General features: G+C 44.0%; 2 protein-coding genes across 9 annotated transcripts in view; one reads left to right on the top strand and one right to left on the bottom strand.

The window, feature by feature from the left end:
• Positions 1-477: 477 nt before the first annotated feature.
• On the bottom strand, positions 478-7,586 carry CMTR2 (cap methyltransferase 2). The gene is made up of 2 exons (XM_060273881.1): positions 7,447-7,586; positions 478-5,809 (listed from the first exon to the last, which is right to left on the bottom strand). The coding sequence occupies exon 2, from the start codon at positions 5,788-5,790 to the stop codon at positions 3,508-3,510; it is 2,283 nt and encodes a 760-aa protein (XP_060129864.1). The 5' UTR covers positions 5,791-5,809; positions 7,447-7,586; the 3' UTR covers positions 478-3,507.
• A 176-nt stretch (positions 7,587-7,762) lies between these two features.
• Positions 7,763-26,961, top strand: part of CEP295 (centrosomal protein 295) — a 38,572-nt gene continuing 19,373 nt past the window's right edge. For 4 of the 8 annotated variants that reach the window (XR_009557515.1, XM_060273875.1, XM_060273876.1 and 1 more), the window contains exons 1-11: positions 7,763-9,272; positions 12,508-12,640; positions 14,030-14,230; positions 15,246-15,370; positions 16,531-16,624; positions 18,781-18,915; positions 20,208-20,348; positions 22,139-22,322; positions 23,699-23,857; positions 24,950-25,174; positions 26,840-26,943. Coding sequence is in view for 7 of the 8 variants with exons in the window: in XM_060273875.1 (XP_060129858.1) it covers positions 12,533-12,640; positions 14,030-14,230; positions 15,246-15,370; positions 16,531-16,624; positions 18,781-18,915; positions 20,208-20,348; positions 22,139-22,322; positions 23,699-23,857; positions 24,950-25,174; positions 26,840-26,943 (1,476 nt within the window). In the remaining variant the exon portion in view is untranslated. Of the gene's footprint in view, positions 9,273-12,507; positions 12,641-14,029; positions 14,231-15,245; positions 15,371-16,530; positions 16,625-18,780; positions 18,916-20,207; positions 20,349-22,138; positions 22,323-23,698; positions 23,858-24,949; positions 25,175-26,839; positions 26,944-26,961 lie in introns of those variants that run through there. The other 4 variants (XM_060273874.1, XM_035115323.2, XM_035115321.2 and 1 more) reach the window with 4 other exon arrangements.

The raw sequence follows: 26,961 nt of genomic DNA, 5'->3' as shown, positions 1-26,961 counted from the left end.
CAGATCCACCTGCTCTGGAGAGAGGGGACAGGAAGCAATTTAAATGAGAGACTCAAATGAGAGACTTCTGCTTATATAGACACATACCCTAACAGAGAACCTGACTATCCTGGGGTCAATCTTTTGGTCGCGGAAATGGCACCACCTACAGACAAAAGGAAGGTGGCAGCAGGTTTGGGGGGACTCTGAAAGTTTACAGAACCAGGGGGGGAAAATAAGGAAGAACCCACACAGCTCAATGAAGGCAATGCAAACTTGACAGGCATGGTGGTTGCTAGCTCCCTGTTAGAGAGAAGGGGAACAGAAAATCAGGGGAATGGAATGGAGTCTCCTGGCACAAGACCTTGTCGGCTGGATGGCTAAAACCCGGTATCACTTGTTCTCTCCATTTCTGATGTTCAGTGCCATTCCTTACATCAGTGTTTCCCAACCTTGTGCCTCCAGATGTTTTTGGACTACAACTCCCATCATCCCTAGTTAGCAAGACCAGTGGTCAGGAATGATGGGAATTGTAGTCCGAAAACATCTGGAGGCACAAGGTTGGGAAACACTGCCTTACATAGCCAAAATGGAACCACAAACATTCTGCTTTGAGTTCCACAATGGACAAAAGGAAGGATACAAGCAAAACTCCACGCAGGCCTCAAGCACATTCCTTTAATGTAGGACAATTATTATTTTTAGCCTAGCTTCCTTCACAGCTTGTCGTGAGAATAAAGGAAGAAGAAAAAAAGAGGGACCCTCTCCTAATGTGCACATTAGTCAAAACTGCACACAAAGGTGTTTCTGTCTGGAGAAATTCACACCAAATGTCTACAAATTCTAATGAGGATTTTAAAAATATGTATCTCAGATTGCAATGGAAAATGTGAAGAACTGAATTTAAGAAGTCCATCAGTATTGCCTGATGTGGACACCAGTTTGAGCACAGCAAAAATATTAACTGGGTCAGCAGAAAGCATTATTCTCAGATAGAGTTAACATTAAAGGCTAAAACTAACTGGAAGCAAAATGTTTATAATGAGTAAAACCCCACAAAAACCTTAAGTTATTTTGAAGTTTCTATTACATTTTTTTTTTGCATTTTCAAACCTGTGTGGTGTTTCTTCACAGCCACAACTAGATTTTTTTAAAGTATACGCTTCAAGAAGAATCACACACAAGACAGAAAAGAAAAATTGTATTTTCAAAATCATTTTTTCTTAGTTTCCTCTAGATCCAACTTTTTTTTTTGCTGTTCATAATTTACAAGGCTCAAAACAGAAATAAGAGTAGCCAAATCAAAGTAGCAACATGAGGCTCCAACCATTTGTTTCAAAACAATGTCAACCGCCCTCTTGACAGCTTAAAAGAAATAAAGAATTTTTAAAATAAAAAAAATCAAGGGAAAAACAACATCTGGAGGTATTTTTTAAAACCAAATCCAGCTTACCAAGCACATCTGGAAACACCCAGTTCCCTCAAAATACACTACATTGAACTTACAGGTGAAAAGGAATAAAAATTCTGATCTGGAAAATGAGGGAAGTCTCAGAAGATGTCTGGCAAGAAGCAGAAGGCTCAAAACCTTAGTTATTGCAAAAAGGAAAAGAAGTCTCACTTGGCAGGGAGAGGATGCATTTTACGGTGGTGAAACTGCACACCTTCGCTTTCCCTCTACAACCATGATTCACCCAACACTGCCCATGCAGAGTGTTCCTCTTCTTCACCCTGCAGCCGGCACTCCCAAAATCTGCTCTGGAGGGTCTCCCAACCCTCTAGAGCAGATTTTGGGGGCATGTGGGAGGCTGCAAGGAGGATAAAAGGAAGGGGAAGTCCTGTTGCACAAGCAGGAGGCCTGTCCTCATTGCACAATGGCAGGGTTGGATACGGACGTTAGCTCAAGGCACAGGCACATTAGGAGTACAGTTGGTACTAGGAAGTGATGGCCTAGCCTCGTAGTGAAGCAGAGCCACACAGCTCGTAGTGAAGCAGAGCCATACAGCTCCCGTCTGCTCTGGTTGGGCTTGCAGAGGAGAACCTCCCAGGGGATGCTAGTTCAAGGTCTTTGTTTGGCAGGTGTGCAGAAGATACAACTTCTCAGGTGGAAAGGCTGCATGCAGCTTCCATAACAGCACTGGGAGTTTCAGCCAGCTGAATGCGCTTGCTGGTTGACAGATACTCAATAGCTGCTTGTTATTCACATGCTAACACCGCCTGAACAGCCCCTTGCTCGCAATGTTCTTCCAGACCAGCTGCTCACAGCGTGGTTAGGATCCAATCCTGCATCTCTGAGCCATCACGACACACTCATTGCGCCCGAATGAGGAAAGGGTGAACGGAAACCATGAAAAATGAAAAAATGCTACACGATTCACACTATCCCACATTAAACAGGCAGTTCCCAAACCAAAACAATGCCAGAATTCTATTTATCTTGCATTGCAAAGGGGACCCGACCCGCCTTTGTTTGACAGACAGTAAGAGTCTACAGCAGGCATGTCAAACATGCAGCCCTCCAGATATTTTGGCCTACAACTCCCATGATCCCTAGCTAGCAGGACCAGTGGTTGGGGAATATGGGAATTGTAGTCCAAAACATCTGGAGGGCCGCAAGTTTGACATGCCTGGTCTATAGGGACTTTCCTGATGACTCAATCTTGTGGCTTTTATGTTCATAACAGAAGCTCTTCCTGCACATTCACCTGAGTTCTGTCCCTGCTATGACCTGTTCTTAGAGAAACGCAGAAGGGTAATCCAGGACGGGAGTGGAAAGGCCTTGCAGAACTGGAAAAGTGGGTAAATGTTTTATCGTAAGATCACATATGCTGAAGCACTCAACAGCACTGAAAGGGCACAATTAGGTTCACAGTTAAAAGGGGAGTGTTTGAAGCACATAATACAAAACCCAGGTGAGTTTAGTGGAAGGAATGCCTTTAATTTCTAATACCACCATAGAAGCACCTATCCATATGCAGCCAGAGAGTCAGATGCATGAACCAGCCAAGCAGGTAGGGGTCTTTATCAAGTGATATCAGGTGGGGCAACCCTGTCAAATGGGTCATTATTATTATTGCTGCTCTCCACAAAGGGCAATGATCAGTTGGGAAAGACAGTTGGTGATTAGCTCTGTGCATGCAGCCACACAATGAGCATATACTTTCCAGCTATGTACTGCTCCTATTCACCTGAAGGCACCTTTAATGGAAGCCAGTGCCATTTCTGAAGAAGCACTAAGCTAGGCAGATTTGGTCTCAACTTATAAGTCAGTTAGGCATAGAAAAGGACTCTTTTTTCCATTATAACTGTGGCTCCTGTATAAGAAAATTTCCCCAGGGCCTCACAGGTTGTATATAAACAGAGAATAAATCAGCAGGATAGTAAAGTACAAAGGACAGCAGAGGAGGACTTATTGTCTCAAAATACCATATATTAAAAAAGGGTTCCTTATGGTTTAAAAAGAAAGAATTTTTCCCCCCAGCAGCTAAGTGAAAACGAGGGTGGCAACCTGCTGCTTTGAACAAAAAGTCATGTCATTTGCTGTTGCTCAATTTGGACAATCAAATGCAGCTGTCTCTTTGCAATGGCGGTATTTAGGTCCCACAGAAACTCCAGCAGCTGCCCCTTTAGAAGGTTTTCCATAGGCACAAACTGCAAGACTTGCTGCGGGGAGTCCGAGTCAAGCAGCGTAGCCACAAGCTTCTTCAGCTGCTGCAGGTATTGGAAAACTGGATCCGGAAGACCTTGGTAGCCAGCACAAAGCAGTACAGCGCTGGCCCCGCCGAGATGAGATGAGGTTGGGCAAGCAAATGAGATGTGCTGGAAACAACTGTGCAGTATGAAGACTAAGCCAGCAGTGAAGCGTGTAAAAGAAGAAAGAATGGGCAGGAGCAAAGCATCCCCTTCCTGAAGCTCTGGGAACAAACGCAAAAGGCACTCCAGGAGCTGCTGCTGGTATGTTGGTTCCCCGTCATGAAGCAACGAACAGCCGAAAGTTGAGAGTGATGCAGACTCCAGGAGTTTAACTTCCCAGCCAGATGGGCTGTTGGCATCACAAAGCAATGGGAAGCCTACAGCCAAGCACTTTCTTTGGCCAATGCAACCTTCATTTGGAACCTCCATAAGTTCAGACAATTCAGACAATATTAGCGACTCCGTAATAACATTGCAAGATTGGCACTCTTGCTGTGCCAGGCTTCTGAGGGCGCCAACGCTTGCCCTGCCAACGAAAGATTTCTCAAGAGCTTCATTGAGGCTCTTCAGGACCTCACCATCACAGAAGGGAGAACACTTCACTCTTGGCAACCTCCGCCCCTCCAAGATGTACCATAACTGACACTCCAGGCTACAAGAAGCCCCTTCCAAGATGCAAATTTTCCCGATGTTACCGAGGGAATGTTCTTCAGCCCATTGATTAAGACAGCCCTTGGCCACTTTCTCCTCCCATGTCAGAGACTCCAGAATCTTCCTCTCATTGTACGTGCAAAAGTATTTGTTCCTCTGCCCACACCATTTGGAGTTCATGCTACAGCCCGCACGGGGCTTCTTCACAAGCCAGTTATTTCTGGCGATAGGCTTCATCTGGAACCGCTTCAAGAAGAACTCGACGGCGCAATCCCGTAAAGCGTTCAGCTTCGCCTGCTCCACCTCGCTCATGCTCTCAAAGAGTCGGAGGTTCTCAGCAATGGTCTCGATTTGGTGCCTGTGGAAGAACGAACAGCACTCTTCGTGGACTTTAAGGAAAGATTCCGGAATGGAGTGTTGGGGGAAGAGGGCCTTCTCGACCATTTCCGCCCCAAAGCTCTGCATCATCTTGGACAAGAGCAAGTGAATGGCCTCCCTGCCTAAATAGTGAAGGCAGACCACATATACCTCAGAGTTCCCAGCTTTACTAGTGGCTGGTTTAAACACATGAACCTCTTCGAAAGAGCAATTCAGCAGATATAGCAAGTTAACGGAACCATGTTCAAACAGAGTGAACATCTTCAGAACGAAGGAGCCCCCGAGGCCAAGGGTCATTAAAGCAGTGACCGTTTCGCAGTAATGCAAAGAGGAAACCAGGGCTTCTTGCTCGCCTGGATTTCCTTGGCAATCAAAGCTCCCGTCGGATGTGACCAGGTGAACGGTGGCCATGTTGCTGATGAACTGCTGAAGTCCCGTGAGGTGTTTGAGCGTCATCACATCCCCTGTGTTCTCAGGGCCAAAATACCACCAGGGCAGAGTGTTTGCGATAAGCCTGTCATCCATAATCATCATAAGGGTATCATTTGCTTCATGGTACGGGTTCAAGGTATTAGCTACCCAATTCCAGTCGCAAGGGATGCGGTGAGACTTGAGGTAATGGTTGAGGCTGGCTATGAAGGCACCAGGAGCCTCACAGAGATGGACGGAGTTGAGTTCCCCATTTTGAAGAGCATCAGTTGGGAGGAGAGGGAAGCTGCCCAGGATCTCATGGAATTTGCACCAAGCTTGGGTACACAACTCAGCATTTACGGCTTGCTTGATGCGAGAAATGATCTTCCCTGCTTTGTTGGTGAAGGACGTGTGCTGGTGCCACTCATCTAATTTCTTGTCGCCCAGCTGGTTCTTGACTTCATTCAGGGAATCCTTCAAGGAGGCAAGGGAACTGAACTCTTTGTGATCGCAGCTAAAAGCCTGGTTAGGATCTGGCAGCTGCCATTCCTTGTTGGGTGGTTTGGTGTACGAGAACTTCTTCCCAAAGAGCTTCTCAATTTCAGCAATGATATCAGAGCCAAACTTGTCAAGGGTTGTGGTCTGCTCAGCGTATGCTGCCTTCTTCTGCTTGTTCATTCTCAGACCGAGGCAAACCCTGGAGAAAAGAGGAGAAAACCAAATGAGGAGGGAAAGGACTCAGGGGAAGATCACCTGCTTTGCATGCAGATGATTCCAGGTTCAATCCCCAGAATCTCCGGGTAGGGCTGAGAATGCCTCCTCAGGGCCGGCCCTACGTATAGGCTGGGTGGGGCAGGGCACCATGGCGCCGGCCTGCCAGGAGGGCGCCGCGAGCTGCGCCCGCCTACTGGCCGGCCGGTCCACTGCGCAGCTGCGCCCACCCGCCCACCCCGCTGGGAAACGGGGCGGGAGGGCGCCGGAGAGATCGCGCTGTGCCTGCCCGCCCGCCTGCCCGCTGCGCAGCGCCCACCCGCCCTGGGAAACGGGGCGGGAGGGCGCCGGAGAGATCGCGCTGTGCCTACCCACCGCGCTGGGAAACGGGGCGGGAGGGCGCCGGAGAGGCGGGGCGGGAGGGGCACACCATGGCGCGAGGGGCGCTTAAGACGGCCCTGTGCCTCCTGTCTGAAATTCAGAGGAGTTGCTGTCAGTACGAACCAGGGGTGAGGAACCTTTTTCAGCCCAAGAGCTGCATTATTTTCTGGCCAACTTTTGGAGGGCCCCATGGCTGTGGTGGGTGGGAGCAAAGGCAGAAGCAGGCAGTAGGGAGAGGGTTTTGGGGGGAGGGGGGATGTTTAGTAATAGATTATAAGCTCTGCTAGGGTACCAGGTGGTGTGTGGGTTAAACCACAGAGTCTAGGGCTTGCTGATCAGAAGGTCGGAGGTTCGAATCCCTGCAACGGGGTGAGCTCCTGTTCCTCGGTCCCAGCTCCTGCCCACCTAGCAGTTCAAAAGCACATCAAAGTGCAAGTAGATAAATAGGGACCGCTCCGGCGGGAAGGTAAACGGCGTTTCTGTGCGCTGCTCTAGTTCGCCAGAAGCAGCTTTGTCATGCTAGCCACATGACCTGGAAGCTGTCTGCGGACAAATGCCGGCTCCCTCGGCCTATAGAGCGAGATGAGCGCCGCAACCCCAGAGTCGGACACGACTGGACCTGATGGTCAGGGGCCCTTTTACCTTCATAAGCTCTGCTGACAGGACGTTCGGCTGGCGTGATTGGAGTTGTAGCCCAGCAACTAGAGAGCCAGAAAGTCAAGGCATAGCAACAACAGGCTCTACCAATAGTCCAAATCTGCACCCCAGTTTTGGCAAAACGCCCCCTGCATGATTTCTGTGACAAGAACTCTGGGCCCATGTAAACTACACGACACAATTCCCAAAGGCAACTGAAGTTTTTTTGTTTTTTTTAAGCCACTGAAGCAAGAAGTCAGGTATGCATCACATACCCAAGGAGTACACGCTTCTTCTAATTCGCACGTTAATTTAGCGACAGTGCTCTCGAAGCTACTAACATGAGTCTGACCAAACTGCGGGAGACAGTGGAAGACAGGAGTGCCTGGCGTGCTCTGGTCCATGGGGTCACGAAGAGTCGGACACGACTAAACGACAATTTAGCGACAGCAAAGTATGCGTGTACATTCATTAACGCGGATAAGACCTCGACCCCGCCCCTTCCGCTACAACGATGCATTCAAAGAGGATCTTTTGATCTCCAATCATTACCCATGTTGAATGGGGGGGGACACAAAACCATTATCCGTAATTAAAAGTATTCACCCCCTACGCTGAAAACCCTCTCCAACAGCTGCGCATGCGTGCTTCCCTTTATGGGTGAGGCCGGGAGAAGGCTCCTTCCATTTCCGCGCAGGCGCACTTCAAGGCGCTAGTCTTCTTCGCTTTCGGGTCCGCACTGTGAAACCGCCTTTCCTCTCGCCTTTTCCGTACCAGCCGCGCACGCGCAGAATGGGTTCCTCCCACCACCCTGTCGCGAGAGCCCGCCCGGCTTCCCGCGCGGCTTGGGCGGTTTCCACCCACCGGCCAATCGGAGAAGGCGAGGGGGGGCGGAAGGCGGTTTGGGCCGGCGGATGTGACGTTGGCAGCGGCGACCAGAGGCGGAAACTCTTGTGAGGGGGCGAGGCTATTCGGAGAGTCCGTTTTAATGAAGACCCTTTCGGGCAGTTTTAACGCCAACGTAGGTATCGAGCTATAAGCCGCTTTGTGAGGTCTGCCCGAAAAGTAGTATGTAAATATTGTAGAGAAATAACAATAAATTGAATAAATAAGCTTTCATGAGCCATAGCCCACTCTTTATCAGATGCATGAAGTGATTATCCCAGTGTGTAGATGCATGTTTACGGCTAGCATAAAAAGATCTGTTGAGTGGATCGGTTCAGCGCTTCCTCTACCCTCTTTGACCCAATATGAATCGCCACATTGTAATCAACTGCACGTCTGCTACGTTAGGTGACTAAGTACCTGGCAAAGTAGGCTGTGACCCATGGAAGCTTATTGGAGGAATCTGCACAGGTGCGAAGAAGAGGAGATCTCAAAAAGCACGTTCAGGGAAATATAGTGAAGCCCAAGTTGTTTTTAAGTGGCAGAACTTACTCAGAGGTAAGAATTCACCCCTCTCCTGGTACATTTGTTTTGGTGCAGAGATCCTGACTGGGTCTTAAACTGAAGTTTTCTATTACAGTATGTTCAAACTCTGTTTTGTGTCAAATAATCTGCTTATTATCCTGGTTAGTTAACCAACATTATGCTGGTTTGTGTGCCGCAGGAAATTCTGCTTTAAAACAAGCCCTGTGAGGGAGAGGAGAGTGGCTGGGTGTGGAAAGGAATATACCAGGTCAGAATTGGTTTCCAGCTTCATAAACTGGTTTGTGGAATGTACTTCTGAACAAAGCCATTGAATCAAATGCCCCTCAAGAAGAACCGTGCTGTTCTAAATGCATTAGTACTTAATGTACTTTTTAGGGCACCTTGGAAGCCTTTACTTCTCTTTATTTAATCAGTAGCATATATTGTATCTCAATAAACTTGCTAATTTTCAAGGTAGCATAAGACTTGTTCATACATGGGAGGAATTCACATTAAATCTTAGTATACTCATCTCCAAGTGAACAGTTTCTTCAACAGTTTTCAATACGTGTAACGTTATTCCATAATATATGTGAATTAGCTTTTAGAATGCTTCAGATTTGATATAGATGCTAAATGTTAATTTGCTATTCTTTGCCTATTTTGCCCTTACAACAACCTCAGTTTGAGAGGGAATAACCTTTCCAAGGATGGTTGGCTAATAGCAATGAGAGAAAGAGAAAATATTTGGGGGTAACGTATCACTGAAAAACAGCATAGAAGAAGAAGAGTTTGGATTTGATATCCCACTTTATCACTACCCGAAGGAGTCTCAAAGCGGCTAACAATCTCCTTTGCCCTCCTCCCCCACAACAGACACCCTGTGAGGTGGGTGGGGCTGAGAGACTTCAAAGAAGTGTGACTAGCCCAAGGTCACCCAGCAGCTGCATGTGGAGGAGCGGAGACGCGAACCCGGTTCCCCAGATTACGAGTCTACCGCTCTTAACCACTACACCACACTGGTACCAACAGAGTATATTCTTATATGCCCAATGTAAATTGGGGGTTGGGAGGGCAGGTGTTATTGTTTTGCAATTCTCCCAATTCTGTTTCTTACTCGCATCTTACTCGTTTGTTGTTTTATTTAATTGTTAATTGTTTTAACTGCTCTTACCTTGCTTTTTGTGATTTTATATTGTTGGCGATTTCACTCAGCATCATGATCAAGAGGCAAGATCAAAATACTGTACTTCAAATCAGGATTAGGGACCAGCTGTGGCCCTTCAGATGCTATTGGACTGCAACTCCCGTCAGCTCCAATCACCATGACCAATGGTTATGAATAAGGGAGTTCTAGACCAAGAACATTTTGGCAGACATAGGCTTTCCTCATTCTTGCTTTAGTTTGGGGTAGGCAACCTCAGGCCCATGGGCCGGATGCAGCCCAATCGCCTTCTCAATCCGGCCCACGGACGGTCCGGGAATCAGGGTGTTTTTACATGAGTAGAATGTGTCCTTTTATTTAAAATGCATCTCTGGGTTATTTGTGGGGCATAGGAATTCTTTCATCCCCCCCCCAAAAAAATATAGTCCGGCCCACCACATGGTCTGAGGGACGGTGGACTGGCCCACGGCTGAAGAAGGTTTCTGATCCCTGCTTTAGATCAATAACATACATTTGTTACAACATTGTGAATTAGCCTTGAGCATGATTTTTAAACTGGGTTTCCTGAATCCAATCTTACTACTGTCCCCAACTATATCTTGATGTTGATTCCAGGGCTGATATAGAATTGGTTCCTGTTCAACAAGGAAATTAAAATTTTTAGTTAAAATTGAGCATGCACACCACAAACATGTTGTGCAATCCTATGCTATTTATTTAGAAGTATGTCACCCCGAACTAATCAGGGCTTACTTCCTAGCAAGTTTGTTGAGGATTGCATTACAGTGGTACCTTGGGTTACAAAAACCTTGGGTTACAGACTCCGCTAACCCGGAAGTAGTACCTCGGGTTAAGAACTTTACCTCAGGATGAGAACAGAAATCGCACGCCGACGGCCCAGGGGCAGCGGAAGGCCCCATTAGCTAAAGTGGTACGTCCGGTTAAGAGCGGTTTCAGGTTAAGAATGGACCTCCGGAACGAATTAAGTTCGTAACCAGAGGTACCACTGTATAAGTTCTCTTAAGCTAAGCTCCCATGTTTAAAGATGCTCTCCCTCCTCCCCAACTGTATTTTCTTTGAACTGTTTTCCATGTTACAGAAGATGCTCTGTGAGTTTCTACAGCGTAACTGACGTTTGACTGTTTACCCTTCATAGTATTGGGTGGCCTTTGGAAATGCTGGGGTCTGATGTGGCTGCTGTTCTCAGAATAGCAACATGCCCTAAGGCAGCAAATAGGTTTCTCTTTGCTTTGAAATGTATTATAAGCTACAGCTAATTTTGCATGAATATGATTAAGTGTTAGTAAGGGCAGGTTAACTGTCAATGTGGGTGGGGTTTGTCATTTATTTTGGAGCCTTAGGGCAGTAAAACAAAAAGCTATTTTGCCTCAAGCCACTGAAGTCTGAGAAGACTTAAGTTCTGGAGAATCCTCATTGTATTGATATTTGTCACTTCAATGCAAATGTCTGCTTTTCATATTTTTTTTTACATAGTTTAAATTCTTTTTTTTTTACACAATTGGCTAAGGTTAGAGAGCTCCCAAGACAGTCTTGTTTGAACATGCTATGGGTAAAAGATGCATTAAGGAAGATCTTAAGATTTTGCTTGTTGGTTAAACTTTATGAAATTCCACCCACTGGAGGCCTTTTGAACCCTCAGTGGTGCTTTTCTTTTGAAGCAGCTTGTGCGATACACTTTTGCTTTTGAAAAATGTAAGCTGAATCCTGTGCCCATTTATCCACCAGAGTAATTACGTATCTTTGTGAGTTCTGAAGTACAGAGGGCAATATACCCCAAAGGCAGCGTGACCTTGAGGTGCTTTCATATTGCTTGTTATATTTTCAGCTCTCCAGGAAAGCTTTAGCTCAGTTCTTCAGAACAGCATTTTGATTGCAGTGAGAAATTTGAAAACAAGATGATAGTGTGTCTGAAAAGCATGGTGACAAGTAATCAAACCCCATTCATTTTACTTTCTCGTCCTTTTTTGTGCACACTTCATTACTTTTAAAAGCATTCCATTTGAAAGGGTGGAAGTAGGCTTCATTATACCCTATTCGTGAAGTGAATGGGATGTTGTGCTTGCAGAAGGATGTACGGCTAAAATGTTCAGCATTTGCTTAGATAAGGGATGATTGTACAGTATGCCACATTGAAGTGGGCTAAATATGTACAGTGGTACCTCTACTTACGAATAACTCTACTTACGAATGTTTCTACTTACGAATGGAGCTCTGGCCTCCATCTTGGATGCGGTTTAGATAGGATTTTTTCTACTTACAAATTTTTGGATAGGGTTGCTTCGACTTACGCATTTTTTCTCCCAACGCATTCTTATGGGATTCGACTTACAATTTTTTTCGACTTACGAATGTGCGTTTGGAACGCATTAAATTCGTAAGTAGAGGTACCACTATATTGGGTAAAAAAAAAAGAACTATAATTTAATTTCATTGATGACTGTAGAGAAATGGCTCAAAACTAATGTTAGTCCATTCTTACGACTTGCACATTGTTCTTGTTAATTAAAGTCAGTTGGTGCCAATGCCAGGTAGTGTCCTCCACTACCCGCAATAAAGTTAATTGGATTGGTGCAGGCGTCGGCAACGTTTTCCGGCTGTGGGCTGGATCATTGCCACTGACGCTGGTCCATGGGCCGGACACGCTCCACACTTGTGCAGAAGCAATTTCCGGCATTGGGCATGCCCAGACGCTGTTTCTGGCATCTGCGTATGCGCAGATGCCATTTTCGGCACCACTCAGTGAGTCCCCGCGCCGCGCTCCACCGGTTTAGCGCGGTGTGGCGGCTTGGTGCCCAGGAGGCTCGTGGGCTGGATAAATGGCCTCTGTGGGCCGCATCCGGCCCATGGGCCGAAGGTTGCTGATGCCTGGATTGGTGGATGGAGGAAGGGTATCTGATTAATCTTAGTCTCATTTCCTGCCCATGCTGTTGTCTTACCTGAACATAATTATTGTTGCTGCGAGAATATGCTTTTTTGTTCCTGTTGCAGACATCTGTTAATTTTGTGCTTTATCTTCACTAAGGTAGAGTGAAATAAGTTTATTCCTGTTGTATTTTGTTTTGCTAATGCAGAACAGAACATTACACATCTCCAAAGATGAAAAGAAAAGTGGCCAAAGCTGTGGGACTTAGACTTAGTCCTAATGAAGAAGCTCAGCTGCTGAAAGAAGAACATGAAAGGAGAAGGAAATTAAGGCTACAGCAGGTGTGCTTGCATTGTTGGGAATGGCCTTCCTTTAGGCCAGGGTTTCCCAAGCTTGGGTCTACAGACTACAGCTCCCATCATCTTTGACCACTGGTCCTGCTAGCTGGGGATGATGGGAGTTGTAGTCCAACAACAGCTGGCCACCCAAGCTTGGGAAACCCTGCGTTAGGCAATTGAATCAGCAGGCTTCCACATTTTCATTCTGCATGGGAGCAGACTGATTCTGAGACTGACAAGCTGTAGCATTTGCCCCAACCTGGGAGCTGCAGAGATTGAAGGGGATCCTATATTTGGCTGTATGGCAATACTTGCCCCCCCCTTTCTGATTCTATGGTTGAGAGAAGAGCTGTCCATTGTGTCATCAAGAGACCAGAGCACTTCTACTTTCCCACTTAGGAGCAAAAAAGGGTAGAGGGAACTTGGCTACAGTGTTGCTGAGGTATCAGCTACAGAAGGTCAAATTAGCATGCATGCCCCACCACATGCAACTGAGAAGAGCAGGGAAGTGTAGAATTTTCTGCAAGACTGAATGCATAATTTTGGCACATCTTTGGATCCACTTGGGCTATTCACTTTAGTTTGCCCAATTAAACACATCTTGGACTGGCATGATATCATGCAAGAATGCTAGGTAAAGGTAAAGGGACCCCTGACCATTAGGTCCAGTCGTGACCGACTCTGGGGTTGCGCGCTCATCTCGCATTATTGGCCGAGGGAGCCGGCGTATAGCTTCCAGGTCATGTGGCCAGCATGACAAAGCCGCTTCTGGCAAACCAGAGCAGCACATGGAAACGCCGTTTACCTTCCCGCTGTAGCGGTTCCTATTTATCTACATGCATTTTGACGTGCTTTCGAACTGCTAGGTTGGCAGGAGCTGGGACCAAGCAACGGGAGCTCACCCCATCACAGGGATTCGAACCGCCGACCTTCTGATCAGCAAGCCCTAGGCTCAGTGGTTTAACCACAGCGCCACCTGGGTCCCATATGCTACCCATATGTCAACTCATAGTTACTTACAACTGAATCAAGATATGATTTGCAAAGCATCCTCTCATCTTCTATTTCAGGTGTAGGCAAACTCAGCCCTCCAGATGTTTTGGGACTACAACTCACATCATCCCTGACCACATGTCCTGTTAGCTAGGGATGATGGGAGTTGAAGTGCCAAAACATCTGGAGGGCCGAGTTTGCTTATGCCTGTTCTATTTCCTTGTTGCTGGCCCTCATTTCACAGGTGCCCTGTTTGTCAAGAAGCAGATAACTGTCTAGCATAGTAAAGCAAGTGGGTTTAAGTAAGGTGAACAAAGAATTCAAGTAATATAACAATTTAAAACGAAGTCTACAGTCCTACAAAATATAAAATCATCAACAAATATATTCCCCCTCCAGGTTAGAGAGCAGGAGAAGAATATTGCTTTGCAGATAAGGCAAGATGTTAAGCAGAGAAGAGATGAGCAGCTGCACCATTTGGCAGAAGAACTGAAAGCAGAGTGGCAAAGATCGCAAGATGAAAAGATTCAAGCCTTGGAAAAGCTTTATCTGTCAAGCTTAAGAGCTATAGGAGAAGGGCATAGACAGGCAAAGGAAAATGTAGGTAAATTATGGATGTGATACTATAGCAACCAAGACTTTCTGCAAATATCTGCTCAACTGAAATTAGAAAAGCTGTATATTTTACTAATATATAGGCTATATAATCATGTAATAATAAAACAAGTAGGCAGGTGTTACTTATTTCTTACACCTGTATATGTGGAAATACAGACACTACCGGTATGAATTAATGTACCATATATTTAAACATGCAAATGGGGGCAAAACAAGGCAAATAGTTAAATGTTGGGCAGGTGTAAAATGATGGTAGTACACAGCTGTGCTGCAGGCTTCAGTTTTGTTTGTCAAGCGGGGTGGCACTACTTAATCTGTTGATAATTGAAGTACAGTATGTTAAATCCTAGAAAAAGTGAAGCTGTGAAATTGTGCGACTTGTATGTTGAAGAGGCAGCTAATGACAAATGAGTGGATTTGAGATTTATAATGATCATTGGAACCGTTGAAAGCGAATGAACAGGGAAATGGTGTGGAACGCTGATATTTACAAAGATGCTCCCATACTGAGAATAAATTTGCCCTTTTATCAGTGCAAAATATTAATGCCATCAACATTTTGATCATTAAACGTCCACTTAAAGTGAAGCAAGTACTTAACATAGCACCATCTATAGAGACAAAGAAAAGGTATTAGAGCAAAATTCCAAAACTTTCAATGCAATTAGAAAATTTCATTTTACTCATAAGTTGATACAGTACATTTACTCTGGTAGGTCCTGCTTCAACAGCAATGAGTTATAGACCCAGTCCTGGTGGAAAGGCAGCCTTTAAAGCTAATACTAGCACCACAGCACATTTTGATAGCAAAATTATTCCTTAGATTGAGCCCCCGCAAACATTTTCTATTAAAAGCTGGCACAAAGACAGGTCATGACACCTGCACAAAAGGAAGTTTACCTGACGTCTTAGATACACTTTTAAGCTATTTGAATAAAATTTTTGATGTTAATTTGTTTCTATGACAATTGTTCAACATATACATTTCATTTCAAAGGAACCAGATTTGGAGGCTCTGGCCAAGCTGGCAAAGGAAAGGAAACAAAGAGCAGAAAAGAGGCATAAGGAAGCGCTAAAGGAGCAGAAAAATAAAAAAGAGAAGTTGCTGAGGGAGCAAACAAGGTAAATTGTACATAAAATGAACCTTCACTGCTTTAATGTCTCAAAGTCTTTTGCATGTATGCATATGTAGGGTTGCACCTGGGTTCATGCGCTCAAGCTTTCCAGCCCCCTGCACAGCCCAATAGTCTCTCTTGAGTTGGGGCTGCAGCAGAAGGCTGAATTGTTAAGGGGGGAGGGCGTTGGGGCTGCCTTGCTTTAGCACGTGCCTTTCTGCTTACTCGGGGTACTTTTGGCAGAACCTCTCAGTAATTAATAGGAATTGCGTATTCTGAAAAATATTACAGATTTTTTTTGAGGTTTATTTTTCATTTCTGATAGATTTTAGCACAAGAAAAAAACAACCCCAAAAGTAATAGGAAAAAGAAAATGACATATTACATATTCTATTACATTAAAAAAAATATACGATCATTGATGGACTTCCCTTCCTCTCCTTCCATGGTTCCTTTTAACTTCCGCTTCCTGAGATACATTATTTGTACTGTGCAAATATTGTCCTGTAGCCCAATCCTATGTATTTTCATTCTGCATTATGACTTGCTGAATTCATTGAGACTTGCTTGCAAGCAGTTGTGCATAGAATTACCACCCTAACAGCATTTGATTTTTGTTTTGGTCTAATATATTGCATTTATTTCCCCCACCTTTTGTACTAGAGCTCATTTTGGTGTACATAGGTCCCCTCCTCCCCATTTTATCCTTGTAACAACCCTGTGAGATAGGTTAGGCTGAGAGTGAGCGACTGGCCCAGAGTCACCCAGTGAGCTTCATGGCTGAGTGAGGACTTGAAACCTGGTCTTCTCGGTTCTAGCCTGACACTCTAACCACTACACCACACTGGCTCTTGTCTACAGACTAGCCTTCCCCAACCTGGTGCCCTTCATTTCCATTGGTCATGTTGGTGGTGGTTGTAGCCCAAGCCTATTCCTTTTTGTGGAAATTGGAAGGACAACATAACAAAGGGAACCAAGTCAAAATAACCTGCAGGGTATTGTGGGAAGTTGCATTCTGCTCTGTTTCTCGCCCTTTTAAAAAACACTTGTCACTGCCTCTTAGTTTTATTATCCTTGAAATTCAGTATATAGCCAACTCATAAAAATATTGATTATGTTTTACTATTTGTTTGATTTATATTTCTTCCTTCCCCCCTTCTAAACAAGGAGAGCAAATGCACGGAAGAACGCATTGGATGTAGAAAAAGAGAGAGCTGCTAAAATTGCAAGCCTACCGCCTCCTCCCCCTCCCCCTTTTGAAGTGAGTATTCTTTTCAGAAACTTAAAAAGATGTTGGCACCTAGCTGATTAAAAGTCTCATCATAGGGACTAATGCATTCCTTTTAAAAAAAAGGTTAATTTTTTTTAAGTTAAAGAGGCCTAGAAGTTGGTTCATACAGGAACAACAGATAGCACGTTTTGAATGGCACGACCCCCTATGCTTCCCATAAGTTTGTTATGGAGGGTCAGGATTGCCCCCAGAACAGCATGCAGTGAAAGGACAGAGGGGTGGGAAGTTGCTCCATCTAGCAATCAGAAATGCTTGTGCTGCCATCAGAAGAGTGCAATGTTGAATTCCTCCCATTGTTCTTCCTGCCTCTGAAAATAAAATGCTGGAGTTACACTCGTGATAGATTTTTCTTTCTGGTAATATATGTTACCTTTTGAAATACATTGGTGTAGCATGTTGGCTAAGAGTGTGAACTGTAATGGGAGAGCCCACAATAAAATATTGCCTAAACTGTACACGCTCTGAGCAATTTTAGACAGCCATTATTTCTTGGCCTCCCCCTGTGATCTGCACTATAGGGATGCCAGCAGTCGTCAGTGGCACAATAGCTGCCTATCACCCACACCCTAGTGATGGGGATGCATTGATGGAGCTGATCAGTAGATTTGTACAGCACCTTACCCATCTCCCTCCAGGTGAAGGGAGATCAGAAAACCCCCAGTGCCCTGTTAACCTCCTGAGTGGTTGTACTGTCTCGTCTTACTGAGTGGGTTTTGTAAGGGCCATTGGTATATTGTATGCACAGTGCTTTTAGTTTGTTGAAGAGGTATTTGTTAGTGGTTTGTATGTCCCCCAAGATTTGCCTTGTACTTAAAAAAATTATAATTTAATCTGTTTCCGAATTGCTCTGTGCTCTGCGTTTTGGGTTCACTATAATTGGGAATCTAAAAATGCCTATAACATTTTGTCCCTTTAGACCAGGCACCCCCAAACTCAGCCCTCCAGATGTTTTGGGACTACAACTTCCATCCCTAGCTAACAGGACAGGTCAGGGATGATGGGAATTGTAGTCCCAAAACATCTGGAGGGCTGAGTTTGGGGATGCCTGCTTTAGACCAAAGTGGATGAAATTTTCAGGCAAAGGGAACCTTCCAAAGTGGACTAACCCTGCCACATTGCAGACTAATATGTCCAGGGCTTTGGTAGGGGAAGTGAAATGGATTCACTTTCCTCCATAATCGATTAGGGGATAGGGAGTTTGTCTCTTTTTCTTATTGTAAAATAATTAAGAGGTGACCAGGCGGTGTATATTTTTACTTGTACACTTTTAAAAACTGCAGCTTCACACCGGCTTTTCATTTCTGGTGCTTTTTGCTCTGGTATGCCTGGCATGTATTCAATAGGCCTGACAATATGAGGCAAGCTCTGTTTATCGCTCCCCACCCCCAGCAAAACAATGTAGGGTTTTGTTTTGTTTTTTAAGAAAAAAGATACATGTAGCTTTTAACTAAAAAAAAATCCTTCACTGTTGTGTATTTCTCTTATTGTGAACTGTCCTTCATATATGGATGAAGGGCGGTATACGTATTTAATTAATGATAACAAAAATAATCCAGAGCTCTTCAGTGTTCCACAGACAACATTTTGGATAGCCTTATTTCTGCAAAGCTCATGGATGTAGAGAAAGATGAAGACCCTAGGAAAATAGAGAGGTATACGGTACAAATATGATACAGTGACAAAGGCTTTGCAGGGGTCCTGATTTGACTCGGGGTTATTGACATGTTGCTTCAACTTGGGATGGGGAGAACTCCTGAATCACCTATATTTGTCTTCTTATTTGACCTTCCTACAGAGCTATGCACACTCCTAGTATTTATTGTGCAGATCTCTAGCTATACTGCACTTCATTTTTTTGTTAAAAAAACCACAACCCCAAACATTAGTATAATAATAATGATTCACACCTATTCACATAATGTTATAGCCCAATGTATGGGGAAATGTGGAGTTCCTCTTACAGACATGCCTAAATCTGTCTCTGGTCAGTTTTGGTGAGAGTTTGGAGATACCTGTCTTTAGATGGGTTTTACATTGTTTGTAATGGGTGACCTTGTACTGTTCATGTTCTTGGTTGTTTGGCACATCCATCCTATTAAAACAAATTTATTCTTCAAACTTTTCAGAATATTGAGTTGAAGAGTGTTTCTACAGTGAAAGTCTGTGATACTGACACTTTTTCGATCACTCGGCATCATCTCTCTGATCTTCACCATCATCTCTGTGATCCATATGTAGATAGAGAAATGAACATAGACCAGGTGACTGATTTTGACTTTGCATGTGGCACACTTTGTATAACAGCAGTAGCAGTATTCCAGAAGCACTTGCTGAATTTTTGCTGTCCGTTGTGGAAAATTGACGATCAGCATGAAGCATTGGGAAGCACAAATCTTTGCCTTTCTGTTGTTCAACAATTGGAATCCCAGTGTCATTCTGGATTATAGCCATTTTTTTCTTGTGGGTATGGAATTCATAAGTGGAATATAGTGGTACCTCGGGTTACAGACACTTCAGGTTACAGACACTTCAGGTTACAGACTCTGCTAACACAAAAATAGTACCTCGGGTTAAGAACTTTGCTTCAGGATGAGAACAGAAACTGTTTGGCGGCGCGGCAGCAGCAGGAGGCCCCCATTAGCTAAAGTGATACCTCAGGTTAAGAACAGTTTCAGGTTAAGAACGGACCTCCAGAATGAATTAAGTTCTTAACCCGAGGTACCACTGTACTTGAAATTAATGTATGTCATTCCTGCAAAAACAAGTATTAAAACGAGAGCTTTTCTTACTGAAAACTTGTAAAAGATTGAGACTGTTAGCGTAGACTTACTTGCAAAAGAAAATGAGGGCAATTTTTGTGCACGGTGTTTATGTTCGGCTATATCAGGCATAGGGAAACTCCGGCCCTCCAGATGTTTGGGACTACAATTCCCATAATCCCTAGCTAACAGGGCCAGTGGTCAGGGATGATGGGAATTGTAGTCCCAAACATCTGGGGTGGTGGTGGTGGTGGAGTTTGCCTATGCCTGGGCCATATCATAGAACCTAAAGAAAGGTAAAGGACCCCGGGGGTGTGGCGTTCATCTCGCTTTACTGGCTGAGGGAGCCTGCGTTTCTCCGCAGGCAGTTTTTCCGGGTCATGTGGCCAGCATGACTAAGCTGCTTCTGGCGAAACCAGAAGCAGGGACGTCATGCTCTTATAGCAGGCTCTTCGGAGGTCCCCAGTATATTCTGCTGCAGTCCTCCCACACTTCACACAACTTACTGAATTATTTTCCATTCTGCAAAGCTGTTGCCCCTAGCAGGGCACACAGTTGCTTCTCTGCTAGGTCATGACATTGAATCAGTTGCCAGACTGCGAACAATACAGTACATTATTTCCTTATAGTTTACTGTCTAATTGAGATTGAAATCACAGAGACTTGACATATTGTTTGCGGGCCACTCTTGGGTAGTTAGGTGGGGAAGTTAGTCCCAAATGTATTTGGGTTCAGTACTCTTTTGAGGCACCATAGAACTTGGTATTCCTAACTTGTTGCTGGTTGACTGCCAGCCAGATGCTCGGTTACTTGCCAAGGTGGAAGCCAAACGGAAGGAAGGACTGCAAAGCAATGAAGAGAGAGAGAGGAGAGAGCAGCAAGAAAAAGCTCGCCTAAGAGGGAAGCATGCCTTGAAGATGGTCCGTCTTGCACGAGTAAGCAAAGTAGAAACATTTTCCCAACATCAGATGAGTAATAATAGCAAATTGGGCACTGTATATTTTATGAATTCAAAGTACAATCACCTAACCTTTCTCTAGAAAGATTCTGAAATAATGGATTGTTTAAAGTTCAAGCCTTTAAAGCGTTCATAGTGCTTATCCTCAGTTTCTAGGTTCACAGTGTGCAATGTTCTTTCCACTGTCAAAGATAAAATATAGTTGAACATTTAGAAAGCAACGCTGAAGTAATTCAGGCTTCAGGGTAGGTAAGGTTTGGCATTTGTGGGCATAAGATTGATGAAACGCAAAGCATTCTAATATATGGGAGAAGAGGGTTTTTGTGGTTTTTTTATTGTGCAGGTATTTCATAGTTGAACTTCAATACAGCTAGAATTCTTTTCAGCATGACCTACTTTCACAGAATGTAGCTACCTATTTGTTCCGGTGCAGTTACACAAAAATATAAAGGAGTGGATCCTGAGTTCAGTGAGTAGAAGGAAGCTTGCAGAAGGATTTCAGTACCGAGGGCCTTCTGCCGGTTCCCTCGTTGCGAGAAGCCAAGTTGCAGGGAACCAGGCAGAGGGCCTTCTCGGTGGTGGCGCCCACCCTGTGGAACGCCCTCCCATCAGATGTCAAAGAAAAAAACAGCTACCAGGTTTTTAGAAGACATCTGAAGGCAGTCCTGTTTAGGGAGGCTTTTAATGTTTAATAGATTATTTTATTTCATTTTTCTGTTGTAAGCCGCCCAGAGTGGCTGGGGAAACCTAGCCAGATGGGCGGGGTATAAATCATAAGTTATTATTATTATAGTTCATTCTTGCTTCTTCCATAAAAGCCTTCCTGAAAGGTGCCTCTACTCAGTTTTCAGCAGTTCCCCTCTCTTCCAACTCAGGACCCAAGCCAGTGTGTAATAATAAAAAAGTGTGCCATGTTGAAAATCACAATAGAATTATGTCTATAAAAAAAAGAAGGCTTTAAAGCTAATGTAAAAAGCAGGTAAAATAAATGCACTTGTTTCTAGTGTTTCACTTATTTGGGGGTTGTCCCGTAGGCCTGACTTCTAGTGGGTACTAAGAAGTGTTTGACATTATTTAAAAGCCCAACCCTTGTTCTCTCTGCTCTATAACTTGTTTAAAATTTCCAGCTTCCTGCACTTGAGATGTATTTCTTGTGGCTGTATTAATTTAGCAGGTGCACTAGAAAGCTAGGATACTAAGGGGGAATAATGTGGGCTTGTCTTCACAGAATACTTAATGGAATTTTAATGCACCTGATGTGGAGAAAGGAAACAATATTTCATTTTAAGTGGTAATTAACAAAATATGCCTTCTGAAATTATACACTTAATATCTTAAAAGGAAGCTGACGTTTGATAATGAAGTATGACTAATAAATGTCTGCATTTAATCTATAAATCATGTGGAGTAGATTAGTCCCCCTTTTAAAAGGAATTGCAGGTTGCTTTTAAAGCGGTATATTTAGCAGAAAACTCAACAACATCATTTGTACTTACTGAAATGGAGAGCTTCCATTTCCCTGCCTACTGTTTGTGTGTGTGCACATGCATATATTCAAACTTGTCTGTCCAGCAGAGTGTAATTTACATGAATAAATGCCGCTCCTCTCAAGTTAATTTTATGACCTGCCAACTAAGAGTCTTTGGAAAGTACCCAACATAAAGCAATCATCATCATAGCTTTAAAAGTAGCTTCGCTGTGTCAAATAAACTGCCTTAGCTTGCATGACAGCTTATTAATAGGAGATATTTTTTTCTGCTGTTAAAGGACAGGGAAAAGCTAATGAAAGAGCTTGAACATATGCAGAATATGGACCTTGCACGCAGAAGACAGATTGTTGCCCAGATGCCACCTCAGTTGTTTCAGCCGCCCTACAAGCGTGTGGAAATCAGGGAAGAATGGCAGAGAGAGCTGGAGTGTGCATTTGAAGACATGTATACTAGAGACAGGAGTAAGTATTTATAAGTGCCTTTTGCACTGTTATGGGGGAACCCAGAGATTCCTTTGCAGCTTATTGGAGATGGAGTAATGTCAGGCAGTCTTCCCTGAAAGAGACAAGCTTGCCCACCGTTAGGTTTTACATTGGTTGAGCATATTCTGTATTGCACAGGCATTTTCCAAAGGGCAGTGGTGAAGCCCAGCAGGCCTGGCCAGTGCATCCCATAATCTGAATACATATTTTGGCATACACACAATGCTGTTTATTGGTTTTTCTTTGGCAGATTTCAGGGGGGGGGACATCACGAGACAAATTGATTAGGAGGAACAGGAATTTAGAAAACCACTGCTTTGGAAAGATCAATGATATAATCTTCTGTGTAGTCCCTAGCCAGGTCCATGGGTCTTGCACAGAAGCTCATCTCCCATTGAAAGCTCCACACCAGCTCAGATTGGGGGAATACTACTTTAGGCCTACAGCAGGGATGGGGAACCTGTCACCCTCCAGTTTAGGTTGGATTCCAAAGTTCCTTCGGTCCCAACCAGTACACTGCTACCTCCGGTTATGAACTTAATTCGTTCTGGAGGTCCGTTCATAACCGGAAACCGTTCTTATCCTGAGGCGCACTTTTGTGAATGGGGCCTTCCGCTGTGCGCACACCTCTGGTGCGTGATTTCCGCTCGCATCCCGGGCCAAAGTTCGCTACCAGGAGCAGCTACTTCTGGGTTAGCGGAGCTCATAACCCAAAGCGTTAGCAAGGAGGATGGTTCGCAACCAGAGATACTACTGTATAACTAATGGCAAGGGCTGACAGTCCATCGACACCTGCAGAGTCACAAGTTCTCCCATCTTTGGCCCACAGTTGAATATTCTCAGTTACTAGGATTATTTTAGGGCTGCTCTGGAATCGCCATATTGCAGCTTGCACCCCCAGTGAACTAATTTTCACATATATAATACAGGACTTTTTTGGACAGAGCATCCCAGATAACGTATTTATTTTCCCTACCATAGTAATGTGCTGGTTTAAACTCAAAAACCATCTCAATTTAGGGATCTCTAAGGATTCTTAGGTGGGTGCCACTTTGCGTTTTTGTTACAAATGTGATATTTACAATGAATTCTGGCATCCATATTGCCCATGTTGCAACTACTTATTGACTGAAGTTTCATTACATGTTGCTTCACTGCAATATAAATTTATGTTAAGTGATAGTCATTACTGGTAAGAGAAATAGTTGTTCTTCTGAATTGGTCTTTAGTGTAATTGAAGACCTTGCTTCATAGCTTCACTTTCCTTGGCATTGTGTGATTAAAAAAACATCATTAAATGTCTGCTGCTCACCTCCGTAGTTGGGATTTTCATACAGTCTAATTTCTTTACACAGAAATGAAAGGAGACCTTATTTTGCACCTTGACCCACAGCCCTTACCAACCTTCTCTGGTAGATCTCAAGATGATAAGCTGGACCTCTCCCAGGAGCCAGGTTCGGTGTTTGAGGTGCCACCAAGTTTGCCGGATGAGGTGAAGGACAGTGAGCCAAGCAGTAAGAGAAAACTTGAAAACTTTGTTCTTATTAATTAATATTCACTTAGAAAACAAGTATGGCGTATCAGTTATATTCACTACTGAATATAAGATGGTATAAAGCAGTTGTCAAATGGTAAAGATAGAAATAAACATTGATGCATATCTTGCCAAACACTGGCATATGAATATTGGGTGATACCAAGTGCTAGTAATACTTGGAGTAGCCCTATTTGAATCAAATTTCAATGGGTTTAGTTGGATCCTGCTCAGTAGTTTCAGAATTGTCTGTTAACCATTTGACCTTGGGGAGGAATGTGCAGTTTGGTGGCACTGCAAAGTCTAAGAGTATATGTGCCAGAGATTAAGAGTGCATGTGGCAGGGTAGAGTATACATTTCATATTTGTAACAAGAAATAACGATTGACCCGGGTTGGTAAACTTCAACCCATTTCATGAGTTTGTAATCTGTTCAAAATTCAGAACCTCGGAACTGTAGAACTGGAACCTCAGAACTGGAAGGGATTCCAAAGGGTCATCTAGTCCAACCCCATGAGATGCAGGAATCACAGCTAAATAATCCCTAACAGATGGCCATCCAGTCTCTGCTTAAAAGCCTCCCATCATGCAGAGTACACCACCTTGCAAAGTAGTCTGTTTCCACTGCCAAACAGCTATTACTACTGTATTAGAAAGTTCTTCCTTATGCCTAGTCAGAACATCTTTTCTTACCATTTGAATCCATTGTTTTGGGTCCTACCCTCCAGAGCAGCAGAAAGCAAGCTTGCTCCATCTTCCATGTAACAGCCCAGAGGTACTTGAAGATGGCTATCATATCACCCTCTCCGTCTCCTCTTTCCCAGGCTAAACATAGCCATATCCCTCAACCGTCCTTCCAAAGGCTTAGCTTCTACACCTTGGTTGCCCTCCTGTATATTCGTCACTTGAAAGTGACTCTGGCCTATACAGGTCCTGCCCAGTGATGCCAGGCCTTAACATATTGACTGCATTTGAATGTCGCACCAAACCATGAGTTGCATGGGTTACTCTCTTGTAAGAACAGCTTCCTTGATTTTCTTGCTCATGTGCGTGTACTGTTCCTTTATTTTAGGTAGTGAAGTTGAAAAGCCACCCGAGCCTCAGTCAAAATTGGCTCTTAAAAAATTGCTAAATAAGATCAGGAACCAAAAGGACCATTGGACAACAGGAAGTGAACCAGAAATTACAAGTGAAATTGAATCAATTGAATCTGGAACAATTTCTAGTAGAGACAGAAGATTATACTACTCCGAATCTGAGCCTGAACCAAAGAGTGATCCTGTCTCTGAAGCCAGGGGTATGTTTGTGTGGGATTTTTTTGCACTTAGGAGTTAAAACTGACCATGATGATGATCAGGATTCAAAGAACTGTGAATCTAATTTGTGAGCCAAAGGGGCATAATAATAATAATAATAATAATAATAATAATAATAATAATAATAATAAATAATAAATTTATACCCCACCCATCTGGCTGAGTTTCCCCAGCCACTCTGGGCGGCTCCCAATCGAGTGTTAAAAACAATACAGCATTAAATTAAACATTAAAAACTTCCCTAAACAGGGCTGCCTTCAGATGTATTTTAAAAATAGGATAGCTGCTTATTTCCTTCACATCTGATGGGAGGGTGTTCCACAGGGCGGGTGCCACTACTGAGAAGGCCCTCTGCCTGATTCCCTGTAACCTCACTTCTCGCAATGAGGGAACCACCAGAAGGCCCTCGGTGCTGGATCTCAGTGTCCCAGCTGAACGATGGGGGTGGAGGTGCTCCTTCAGGTATACAGGACCGAGGCCGTTTAGGGCTTTAAAGGTAAGCACCAACACTTTCAATTGTGCTCAGAAACGTACTGGAAGCCAATGTAGGTCTTTCAAGACTGGTATTATGTGGTCTCGGCGTCCGCTCCCAGTCACCAGTCTAGCTGCCACATTCTGAATTAATCACAGTTTCTGGGTCACCTTCAAAGGTAGCCCCACATAGAGTGCATTGCAGTAGTCCAAGCGGGAGATAACTAGAGCATGCACCACTCTGGCGAGACAGTCCGCGGGCAGACAGGGTCTCAGCCTGCGTACCAGATGGAGCTGTTGAGACAGCTGCCCTGGACACAGAATTACTACTACACCCCTTCAAATAACTCTTTTTTTCCCCTGCCAGCAGAAAAAAAAAGCTAGATAGGGAACAGGGTAAGGGCACAAACCCCTATTGTGAGCTGAAACATCTCTTTGGAAGCTGACCAGCAGTGGTGGCATCAGTATAACTGTCATAAATTATAAGAAGACTTTATATTTAATTTGTTATCAAAAGAATTAAGGCTATGCTAATCTGGTAAACTTTTTTTTTAAAAAAAAAACACCACTATTGGAACTTTGCATAATCACCAAGACAAGATTTGTTTTAGTATCCATTACTTTTTATTACTTCAAATTCTTCGCTTATTTATCTTGACATTCAGTTCAAAGTGCCGGTTTTGCTCTATGATGCTTTAAATGGCTCTGGATCGCAATACCTCTCGCACTGCCTCTACTCATAGGAACCACCCTGGACCCTGTGATCATCATATGAGGCCTTTCTTCATGTGCATCCATCACGGTATGTCCAGAGGGTGACAATATGAAAACAGGTCTTTTCTGTGGTGGCTCCCTATTTGTGGAATGTTCTCTCCAGGAAGGCTTGCCTGGTGCCTTTATTATGTATCTTGCGGCACCAAGCAAAAACACTCTGCTCCCAGGCCTTTGGCTAATTAAACAGTCTATGGCCTTTTAAACCGTGTGTGGAACGAGTATTGTTTTTGTTTACTATGTTATGTACTTTTTGTGTTTTTATATTGTGAACTGCCCTGTGATCTCAGATAAAGGGTGGCCATAGAAATTACATGAATAAATTATATAAAAGGATGCCGTGTCTAATGTAAGTAACTATCCTTAATCTACTACATATTCATGTTTTCTGTGTGTCTACTTAGAACCGCCACAGATATTGGACCAAAGTATTGTTGCTGGAAATGTAGTTCTAGATCTACAAGAACAAGCAACTAAACTCAGAAAGGAAGCAGAAAGACAAAACCAGGTATAACTATTTTTCAGT

The sequence above is a fragment of the Zootoca vivipara genome, chromosome 4 (genome assembly GCF_963506605.1).
Source record: "Zootoca vivipara chromosome 4, rZooViv1.1, whole genome shotgun sequence".
Classification (NCBI taxonomy): Eukaryota; Metazoa; Chordata; class Lepidosauria; order Squamata; family Lacertidae; genus Zootoca; species Zootoca vivipara.
Note: the sequence above shows the minus strand (reverse complement) of the source record. Positions and strands in the feature narration are given on the sequence as shown.

Coding starts and splice junctions, on each gene's coding strand:
- CMTR2 (XM_060273881.1), bottom strand. CDS start 5,790: ATGAACAAGCAGAAGAAGGCAGCATACGCTGAGCAGACCACAACCCTT.